Source organism: Artemia franciscana, chromosome 20, assembly GCF_032884065.1.
Source record: "Artemia franciscana chromosome 20, ASM3288406v1, whole genome shotgun sequence".
NCBI lineage: Eukaryota > Metazoa > Arthropoda > Branchiopoda > Anostraca > Artemiidae > Artemia > Artemia franciscana.
Genome location: NC_088882.1, coordinates 1,456,199 through 1,468,382, shown reverse-complemented (window position 1 = coordinate 1,468,382; position 12,184 = coordinate 1,456,199). Strand labels below are relative to the sequence as shown.

The following is a 12,184-nucleotide window of genomic DNA, read 5'->3' as shown; positions in this document are numbered from 1 at the left end:
CTCTATGTTTAGCATCCTAACCTTACGGCACACCTTAGCTCATAGAATAACTAAGTGCTTCCTGGTTGAACATCTTTCAATTAGCCTTTGCTGATTGTTGGCACTATATTAACTAACGCAATCAACTGGCGTGGTAATGGGGTACAGATTTCTCAAACCTTACGACACACCTTAGCTCATAGCATAACTAGGTGCTTCCTAGTTGAACATCTTTCAATTAGCCTTTGCAGATTTTTGGCACTATATACTAACGCAATCAACTGGCATGGTAATGGGGTGCAGATTTCTCTAACCTTACGACATACCTTAGCTTATAGCATAACTAGGTGCTTCTTAGTTGAACATCTTTCAATTAGCCTTTACTGATTTTTGGCACTATATTGACTAACGAATCAACTGGCGTGGTAATGGGGTGCAGACTAACCTTACGGCACACCTTAGCTTATAGCATAACTAGGTGCTTCCTAGTTGAACATCTTTCAATTAGCCTTTGCAGATTTTTGGCACTATATTAACTAACGCAATCAACTGGCATGGTAATGGGGTGCAGATTTCTCTAACCTTACGACATACCTTAGCTTATAGCATAACTAGGTGCTTCCTAGTTGAACATCTTTCAATTAGCCTTTACTGATTTTTGGCACTATATTGACTAACGAATCAACTGGTGTGGTAATGGGGTGCAGACTAACCTTACGGCACACCTTAGCTTATAGCATAACTAGGTGCTTCCTAGTTGAACATCTTTCAATTAGCTTTTGCTGATTTTTGGCACTATATTAACTAACGCAATCAACTGGCATGGTAATGGGGTGCAGAATTCTCTAACCTTACGACATACCTTAGCTTATAGCATAACTAGGTGCTTCCTAGTTGAACATCTTTCAATTAGCTTTTGCTGATTTTTGGCACTATATTAACTAACGCAATCAACAGGCATGGTAATGGGGTGCAGATTTCTCTAACCTTACGACCCACCTTAGTTCATAGCATAACTAGGTGCTTCCTAGTTGAACATCTTTCAATTAGCCTTTGCTGATTTTTGGCACTATATTAACTAACACAATCATCTGGCATGGTAATGGGGTGCGGATTTCTCTAACCTTACGACCCACCTTAGTTCATAGCATAACTAGGTGCTTTTTAGTTGAACATCTTTCAATTAGCCTTTGCTGATTTTTGGCACTATATTAACTAACGCAATCAACTGGCATGGTAATGGGGTGCAGATTTCTCTAACCTTACGACATACCTTAGCTTATAGCCTAACTAGGTGCTTCCTAGTTGAACATTTTTCAATTAGCCTTTACTGATTTTTGGCACTATATTGACTAACGAATCAACTCGCGTGGTAATGGGGTGCAGACTAACCTTACGGCACACCTTAGCTCATAGAATAAATAGGTGCTTCCTAGTTGAACATCTTTCAATTAGCTTTTGATTTTTGGCACTATATTGACTAACGCAATCAACTGGCATGGTAATGGGGTGCATATTTTTCTAAACTATGTTTCTTTAATACATCTTTAAGGCTCACACACTATTACTTTTGTTTACCAATAACGGTAAAATTCTAGACAAGCTAGGCTATCTTCGAGAGGGGTTAGGTTAGGAAAATGAAAATTTTAGTAATACATCCAGGGCTAACACATACTGCGGGAGGATATTGGCAAACTACTATATCAACCTTCTTATGATTTATAAGCCTTAGAAATTTGCCTACTTGACAGGTCTATGTATATTGGAATTTAGACAAAACAACATTGTACCTTAGTTATCAGTTTTCACTTTCTTTACTCTGATTTTAGTTTTGAAAATGCCATTCCTGTTAATTGAGTAAAATTTTAAGTCATATCAATATGTTTTTTTCCTAAGTTTATGAAAAATATTTGCAGATCTCTGAAACTTCATAAATTTGGATTGAGCAGAACTTTTGAAGCTGAAAATACTTTTCTTGTACTTCATTTAAGTAAACGACATATTTTGCAGTCACGCCTTTATAATACAAAGATTTTTAAAGGTCACTACCCTCTAGAGGGAGAAGAACTGGGGATAGGTACTTGAAAATACCTTCCCGGGACATACATAAGTCAGTAAATTTATCCCTGAAAGTTTCATTTCCTAGCCCCCTTCCAAGATAGCGAAAAGTAACTTATCTAGTTTTACCCAATATTATGCAGGATGCCACCGGCTCTACGATAATATTTATTATCGTAATGTTTATTTATCGATAATGTTTATTTATCGATAATGTTTATTATCGTTAATTACATTATATTATAATTTTGTACAAAAAATGCATTACAACAATTCTATGAAACATTAGAATTGATTTAACGAAAAAAGTTCGTTCAAAATATAGGTGACTTATGCAATCAAGATTTTGCCGTTTTTTCTGGGGGGAGGATTTGGTATTACCCATGTCTGGTTCTCTTGTATTTATATTATGGTTACCAGTCTTTGATGCGCGTCGATTAACGTTGCGGCAGTTGGATTAATGCTAGTGAAACCGGTCAGTTAGACAAACAGGATTTTTACTTGGTAAAAAAAAAAAAATTAATGGATTTTGGTAATTTTTTAGTTGATTTATTGACTTTGTTTAATAAGCCAGTGTTTAATGCGTTGATTAAGTTATTTTTTATGTTTAGGCATTTTAAAAATCACTAGAAATAGTGATAAATCACTAGGAGTGGCAACCCTGAGCACAGATTCTCAAACTTTATTCCTGTAACTACTAATGAATTCAAAACGGCACGTTTGTCTAACTCTCAGCGAGTATCCAGACTGTACGACACAGCAACGTTCACGGAAGAACTTGATGCTTCCTAGTTAGACTTTTTCATCTCCCCCTTCTTCATTTGTGGCACTATAGACTGCGGTACCTTTTAGTGTCACATTAATTAAGCTTGACCGTCTATTACCATTTTAAAACAAAACCACTTTGCAATGGTGTTTTGAAATAGGATAAAACACATTATTTTATGAAAAAACTTATCTATTGAAAAAAAAATTATATTTCAAAATGATACGATGACTTGTGCATACTCTACGTCGGTCACTTGTTATTTACTTCTATAGATGTTTTTTTGTGTGTAGGGGGGGGGGGCTGTTAACCCTCTGGTTCTCTTGATGCTTCACATTATCGTAGCTAGTCTTTAATAACCATTGTTATATATTTTTGGCAGTCTTTTATTGGAGAGAGCAATCAAATACGATGCTAACCCTCAACCTCACCTACTTTGATCACTAATAAATTCAGAACAAACGTTTTCTAACTCTCATAATGTATCCAAACTTTACGGCACACCAAAGCCCATGGAAGAACTTGATGCTTCCTAGTTGGACTTTTTTCATCTACCCCTTCATTGAATATTGGCACTATATTGACTGTGGCAGTCAACTAGCGTGGCAACGGGGTGCAAAATCTATATAGTACCTTTTAGTGTCATATTATTTAAGCTTGTGCACATTTTTTGTAGACTTAACCTCTATTTTACAGACCCTGAATTACAGATTGGTATATGTCTGTATTAACATTTTAAAATAAAGTCACTTTTGGAACGTTATTTTGAAATAGGATGAAATGCGTTAATCATTTTATGAAAAAATTTATCTAACGAAAAAAATATTTCATTTCAAAATTATACAACAATACTAAACATATTTTGCATAGTGTACATCAGTCACTTGTTACAGTAGACCTTACTCCTGTACATGTTGTTTTGTTCGTTGTTTAAGAGGGGCGGGCGTTACCCCTCTAGGTATCCTGATGCTTATATAATTGCAGCTAGTCTTTCATAAGTATGTTTATATATTTTTGTCAAGTATACTTATATTGGAGAAACCAATCAACGCTAAACCTCAAATTCACCTCCTTTGATTACTATTATTTTCAAAAATAAACATTCTCTTATTCTCAAAATGTATCCAAACTTTACGGCACACCAAAGCCCATAGAATAACTTGGTGCTTCCTAGTTGGACTTTTTTCATTTACCCCTTCATTAATTTTGGCACTATATTGACTGTGGCAGTCAACTAGCGTGGCGATGGGGTGCAAAATCTTAGTACCTTCTAGTAACACATTATTAAAGCTTACGCACCCATTTTTTGTAAATAGACTTAACCTGTATTATATAGACCCTGAATTAGAGGATGGTATACGTGTCTATCACCATTTTAAAATGTTGTCAGTCTTAGAATATTATTTTGAAATATGATAAAAACGCGTTATTTTATGAAAAATAGTTGATCAATTAAAAAATGTATTGTATTTCAAAATACAACAATGACTTATACATACTATACATCGGTCACTTGTTACGGTAGACCTTACTTCTGTAGATGCTGTTTTGTTAGTTTTTTTTAGGAGGAGAGGGGTTGTAACCCCTCTGGTTCTCTTGATGTTCATATTATCGTAGCCAGTCTTTGATAGGCATCATTATAATTTTTGGCAAGTATATTTACATTGGAGAAACAAATCAAATAAAACGCGAAACCTCAAATTCACCTGCTTTGACTACTAATATCTTCAAAATAGAAGTTTTCTTATTCTCAAAATGTATTTAAACTTTACGGCACACCAAAGCCCATGGAAGAACTTGATGCTTCCTAGTTGGACTTTTTTCTTCTACCTCTTATTGAATTTTGGCACTATATTGAGTGTGGCAGTCAACTAGCGTGGCGATGGGGTGCAAATCTTAGTAGCTTCTAGTGTCACATTATTCAAGCTCGTGCACACATTTTTGTATACAGACTTAACCTCTAATATACGGACCCTGAATTACAGGATGGTATACATGTCTATCACTATTTTAAAATAAAGTCACTTTTAGAATCTTATTTTGAAATATGATAAAAACACGTTGTTTTATGAAAAATAGCTGATCAATTTCAAAAATGTATTTTATTTCAAATACTTACAGTGACTGATGCATAATATACATCAGTCACTTGTTACAGTTGACCTTACTTCTATACTGTTTTGTTAGTTTTTTTTTTAGGAGGAGAGGTTCATCTGGTTCCCTTAATGTTCATATAATTGTAGCTAGTAGTTCATAGACATCATTATATATTTTTGGCAAGTATACTTACATTGGAGAAACAAATCAAATACAACACTAACCCTCAAACTCACCTCCTTTGATTACTAATATTTTCAAAATCCAGTTTTCTTATTCTCAAAATGTATCCAGACTTTACGGCACACCAAAGTTCATGGAAGAAATTGGTGCTTCCTAGTTGGACTTTTTCATCTACCCCTTCATTCATTTATGGCACTATATTGACTGTGGCAATCAACTAGCGTGGCGATGGGGTGCAAAATTTGTTATTATTTTTCTAAGCTTCCACATTTCTATATGTATACCATACCTCTTTTCTATGAAGATAATTTCTCCTTTTGTTACTCATATGTCAACTAAATCTATTTACAATCCTTTAGATAGCAGAGACGTGCCCAGAAATTTGTCTGAAAAAAGGGGGACTAATAACCCCACCCCTCCTCCTTGAAATAGTTAATTGTGTTTATTAAGTTTTATTTAGAAATAAGTTTTGGATTTCGAAGGGGCCAGGGTGCTAACCCCTCCCCATGGACAGGTCCCTGGCAGATAGCCAAAAAATACAACCACTTTATGGCACTTATCTCTTTTCTGGCACGTGGCCAGATTTCAACCTCCTTTTCTACATTATTATTTTAAAGTAGAGTTACAATAGTCCACACAGAAAAGGTTGAAAATAGCTCAGCGAGTCCACAAGATACTTCAAATAAAATATCAAACCATAGTAACAGGATATTCAGGGTTTTTAGCCGAAGGGAAGGAGATACCCAAAGACCCGAAAAACCCCCATGGACTTTGTTAAGGGTTCCAAGCAAAGGGTTTTTAATTGCATTTTCAAAACCAATTGATGAATAAAAAAAAACTCTTTTGGGTTTTTAGGAGAAATATTTCCAAGCCTTTTTTAGACGAAAGTTATTTAACATAAATTTTCAAGACCAATTTCTAAGCATTTGAAATATTTCAGGGTTGGGGGATCGGGCTTCATATAAAGTAGCCCTATCCGGACACAGCCTTGCACATGAAGAAATCAAGTCACATCCAAATAAAACTGATAAACAAAGAACCTTTTTTTTCTAAGTGATGGTGGAACCAAGGAGGTAGAGTTCCAACCCACAGAATTTCCCTGATTTTTGTTAAAATAGAAAAAAAATCATTTTCTCAAAATGTATCCAAACTTTACGGCACATCCAAGCTCATAGTAGAGCTTGATGCTTCGATTTTTTTTTATTTTTTGATTTTGTTTTGATGCTTTGATTTTTGTCTGCCCCTTCATTTATATTTGGCACTATCTTGACTAAGGAGTCAATCAGCGTGGCGATGAGGTGAAAAATCTCTACAATTATTAAGCACAAAGAACATCGCCATAAAGATTATTTGCCCCTTCGACTCCTTTTTTAACTGAAAACCAAGATTTTTCTTAATTTGTTTCACAATTATGAAATTGAAACCACAGTACTACATTTTCGTCACTGTTTTCTCGTCGAACGGTGGAATTAAATCAACAAAACCAATTAGTTAAATGTGACAACCCCTTTTGTCCGTAAAATTCAAACAAGAACGGTCTGTTGATTCCCCAAGATAAGTAAACCTTGAAAAGAGGTATGCAGCTTCTTCTGCAGTTTTGCGCCATGTGTATTTCGTTTATTTTCTCAGTCACATTTCTTTTTTTAGCGCTTTTTTTTATTATTAGTTATTGTATTTTACCAAAACGCAATAATTGCATATGGATGTCTTTTTCATTAAAATTGAATTTACTATTTGTTCTCTTTAACTTGGTATGATAAGTGGATTTGGCTCTATTGGAGTTGGCGATTGTCTTTTCAAAATTGATTTGATATAATCCTAAAGGTTGTATCTTAAAATTTTCAAACTTCTAATATAATGGCTTACTTTCATCACCCTGATGTACATTGAGCCTTGCTCAATGACCTCGCAGAACCTCGATTGAGGAACAGCTTAGGAATGAGCTTTGACAATTCATTCAGAAGCGTGAAAAATGTTAGATATGACCTTTAGTAATATCGCGGAATAAGCCCTTCTGTTTGACAGCATGAAGTCTGCATAGAAGGATATATTCGAAATTTCTTGCTCAAATGTCAACAGTTGTTACCTGTCAGAAAAAAGCTCAGGATTTTTATTTGTGAGCTTTTAATATGTATCCGAACCTTACGGCACACCATAGCTAATGGAAGACTCTGGTGCTTCCTATCTGGCCATTTTTCATCTGCCCCTTCATTCAATTGTGGCACTATATTCACTAAGGTTGTCAACTAGCATGGAAATGGGGCGTGAAATATTGTACGCGTTATATTATATTGAATAGTATACATCAGAATAACACGGTACCATTGAAAATTATCATTCATGAGTCGTTTATTGGCAATTGTACGCTGGACAAGAAGGCAAAAAACACAAACGACGTAATTTCATACCCATGAACATGCAGACAACATTTGCCTTTCATCAAACATACCTGAGAGACAAATGGAAGGGGATCTCAGTGTCCAGATTCCTTTGCCAAAATTTTGAATATTATCCCCCCCTCCCCAAAGAAATTCTTCCTAGGTAAGATGTACTGTTTTGCAACTAGTTTACAGTTATAACAAGTAATGTTCACATTATTTATGGTAATCATATCATTAAAAGCAGGCACACGTACGTTTATTTTTAGTAAGAAAGGAGGGACAAGAGCAAAAAATTTAAGGGCAAATATTATTTGGTACTTGAATAAAAAGTGACCAGAAACTAAATAAAATCTAGAATTTCTTGGGGGGAGAGTCCCCCACATACGTCCCTTATTAACACTACTTTTTTTCATCTTTCGTTCAATATTCTAAACGCTGCAGAACTGTACTCAATTCTTTTTTTTTAGTTTCGTCTGTATTTGGCATCTATTCTGAATCATCCTTCACTTCATCTATTTGCTTTTTTTTAGTCTTTAATGCTTGGAACACAAGTATTTTAGTTTTTAAAATGTACCCAAACTTAACGGCACACCATAGCACATAAAAAGAACCTGATGCTTCCTAGTTGGACATTTTTCATCTGCCCCTTCATTCAATTGTGGCACTATATTGACTAAGGCAGTCAACTAGCGTGGCGATGGGGCGTAAAATATTGTACGATATAGACAATAGAACAACATAGTATTCATAATGCTCTCGAGTATCCATACAAGGTATAAGGGACCAATGACGCCCTCCATTGGAGGGCGTTTCCCTTTGTATAATTTGTAACTAGACACCGCAACTACGCTTGAGCAATTTTTTCCGTAGGTTCCAAGAAAAAATAGCACTCAAAATTGGGTTATATTGTATCCTATTTGTCTTTCTTAGTAGCAATAAATTAGAAATGCAATAAGTTAAAAAATACGTAAAAAAATAAGTAGTGGGTGGAAAATTAAAAATGACCTTTGGGTAAAAAACGTAATAATTTAATATACCATCAGAAATAACTCAAAAAAAAAATACATAAAACTAAAAATTATAAGAACTAAAAATAACCTTTGGGTACGTATACATGCCCTTTAGTTTTACCATCCCTGTCTATACATTTCATAAAGTTCGTCCATTTAAAAATTTAGCCCCCTCCTCCAACCTCTCTCTTTAATTTTTCACCATTCATACTCCGAATACAAGTATTTAAAATTTTCCAAATATATTCTGACTTAAAATTGTAGCTCACAGATATAGAATCTTAGTTGAAATTTTTTTTCTCTGCCCCTTATTCTATATTACACAGTGTCATAATATAGAACCTTTTTATTTCACACCTGATTTTCATCAGCAATAAGAGAGAACTTGTCTCAAAATGTGTCCAAACCTTACGGCACACCAAAGCTCATGGAAGAACCTGATGCTTCCTAGTTGGATGTTTTTTTTATCTACCCCTTCGTTGATTTTTGGCACTATATTGACTATAGCAGTCAACTAGCGTGGCGATAGGGTGCAAATGTAAGTTTTGACGATAAATGACATTATATGCAACAGTAGACCTTTTCATTTAACAAACCAAATTCTTCAAACAAATTCTAGATATATCGGTACAAAGAGATATATATGCTTAAACAAAAACTTAAAAAGTTGATTTGAATATCGTAGACAAAAACATCAGCAAAATGAGTGAAATTTATAGACGTTTTTATAGTTCTAAGTGCCAGAATAGGTTTAAAAATAAACGTTAGAAAGACTAAGCCAATTCTGACTAAAAATAAATAAAGGTTAAGATGAGATGTTGGTTAAAGGGAAGATCGATCAAGTGGATAACTTCTATCACTATTACTACTAGTGAAGATGGTGGGCGTGATGAAGATGTAAAAAAAAAACAGAATGGCCCAGGGTGTTTTTCCACAGTTAAAGCCTGGATGAAGAGGCAACATATTACCCAAATTATCTCCCGGCTGTCGAGGGTAGTGGTATAATTTGCAGTGTAGCTTGCAATAGAGAACATGTGGCCAGATAAGCCAGATACATTTTCGAGGCCACCATCTGGCACGCCAAGTTTAGCCAGAATATATAAATTGAGAGTCAATGATAAAATATATCAGTCATCAATCGTGGACAGCCTCTGAAACGTGGGCACAACGGAAAGGAGAGTTCGCCAGGTATTTCCTAGCGGAAGTGTCTACCATGAGTTTTCGGTTCCACTCTGACTAACACAGATTACAGATTACCATTTTCGAGCTTGTCTCCCCATGGGCCTATGTCATATATATATATATATATATATATATATATATATATATATATATATATATATATATACATGTATGTGCGATTAATAAATAAATGAACTTGAAAAAAAAATGAACTTAACCAAATCACCCTCTTTGGCAATCCCTCCAAGGTAAAGCGAAAATTGGATCATCATCAGCCCACTCCTCCCAGATTCATACTTCAGTGGGGAGGGATCATCAGGGAGGATTTAATGAAAACTGAAACTTCTTGGGAGAAAATAGAGAAAGGCTTTTAATAGATTGGGATGGAGGAAGAGCGTGCACAGCTGTGTCGGCATTAGGTGGCTTGATTAGGTGGTAATAAGGTGCTAGAAAAGAAAGAACTCATAATATGCTATAATAAAAACACGCTTTATATAGAGCATAAGATAAATGGATAAAAAAGGATAAAGATCCTCCAGAGCCATTACTGGCGCATAGGGCGTCGAATCGACGTTTCAGTTGCTGGGTGTTTTTTACAGGGACAAGTAGCAAGCTTGTCGCCAAGATAAATGGAACTTAACTATAAAAAAACTGACCTTGAAACGTGTACGTTGGCCGGCACGTGTTTGCTTTTGAACAGGCATGATCTTAAGAACCTCATCTTTTAAACTTGGTCCAAGGAAGAAATCAATGATTTCAAACTCCTAAAAACACAAAAAATAGCTATATAAAAATAATAAAAATAGAAATAGTGTCAATATTTAATATGGATATACCACTTAACTTGACACTTCAGGTTATTCACAAATGCTTGAAGTGTCAACAAATATTATTTTAAAGTAACTAAAGTAACAACATTCAACAATGAAATTTAAGATAAATTCATATTTAGAGATAATGTATTAAATCGGTGGGTTATTTCCAACTCGCAAAAAAAACTCGACATGAAATAATGGAGGGTCAAAAGAAAATCACGTCTATTAAATGCAATAAGGAATCAATGGGAAACTAGTATAAAATAAATAGATTGACAAATTAACTTGAACAAATACTTGAAGATCATTTACACAAATTATTAGAAGTTTAAACAAAAATAAAAAAATTATGTCCCAGAGATTAATAGGTATTCAAATTGATGAATATGTAAAATCAATGACATCAAGCTCCTTCGAAATCAATTTACAACAATTTAAATCAATCAACAACAATTTAAATCAATCGACAACAATTTAAATATGGTTAAGCAGATTTAATAGAAAATCATTGTCCAAATGCAATGAAGAGTAAGAAGGAAATAAGAATAAGTTGAATTTTAGACCCAGATCTTTGTACAATTATTATACTATAATGATATTGTCAGAATGGTATATATTTTAATATATTATATATATATATATATATATATATATATATATATATATATATATATATATATATATATATATATATATATATATATATATATATATATATATATATATATATATATATATATATAACAGTTCGTGGTAACGAACTGTAGTAAAGAGCGACCCGGCTCAATAGTAACCAAAACTCTAAAAAATGGAATTTTGGTACCAATAGCTACATCAAAAGAATCGCATTTTAATGCTGATTTTAAATATATACGTTTCACCAAGTTTAGTCTTACCCATCAAAAGTTACGAGCCTGAGAAAATTTGCGTTATTTTAGAAAATAGGGGGAAACACCCCCTAAAAGTCATAGAATCTTAACGAAAATCACACCATTATATTCAGCGTATCAGAGAACCCTACTGTAGAAGTTTCAAGCTCCTATCTACAAAAATATGGAATTTTATATTTTTTGCCAGAAGGCAAATCATGGATGCGTGTTTATTTGTTTTTTTGTTGTTATTTTTCCCAGGGATGACAGTATCGACCCAGTTGTCCTAGAATGTTGCAAGAGGGTTCATTCTAACGGAAATGAAAAGTTCTAGTGCCCCTTTTAAGTGACCAAAAAATTGGAGGGCACCTAGGCCCCCTCCCACGCTAATTATTTTCCCAAAGTCAACGGATCAAAATTCTGAGATAGCCATTTTATTCAGCATAGTCGAAAACCATTATAACTATGTCTTTGGGGACGACTTACTCCCCCACAGTCCCTGTGGGAGGGGTTACACGTTCAAAACTTTGACCAGTGCTTACATATAGTAATGGCTATTGGGAAGTGTACAGGCGTTTTCAGGAGGATTTTTTGGTTGGAGTCAGGGGTTGAGAAGAGGGGGATATGCTGGGGGAACTTTCCATCCAGGAACTTGTCATGTGGGAAGAAAATTTCCATGAAGGGAGCGCAGGATTTACTAGCATTACTTAAAAAACAATGAAAAAATAAATATGAGTTTTTTTTCACGCTGGAAGTAAGCAGCAGCATTAAAACTTAAAACGTAACAGAAATTATTACGCATATGAAGGGCTCACCTCCTGCTAATACCCCGCTCTTTACGCTA

General features: G+C 34.5%; 1 protein-coding gene across 1 annotated transcript in view; it reads right to left on the bottom strand.

Moving 5' to 3' along the window:
- LOC136040257 (small ribosomal subunit protein uS5) overlaps positions 1-12,184 on the bottom strand; it is a 37,493-nt gene that overhangs the window by 15,747 nt on the left and 9,562 nt on the right. Inside the window, exon 3 of the mRNA XM_065724477.1 lies at positions 10,313-10,420. Coding sequence (XP_065580549.1) covers positions 10,313-10,420 — 108 coding nt within the window. The remainder of the gene's footprint in view (positions 1-10,312; positions 10,421-12,184) is intronic.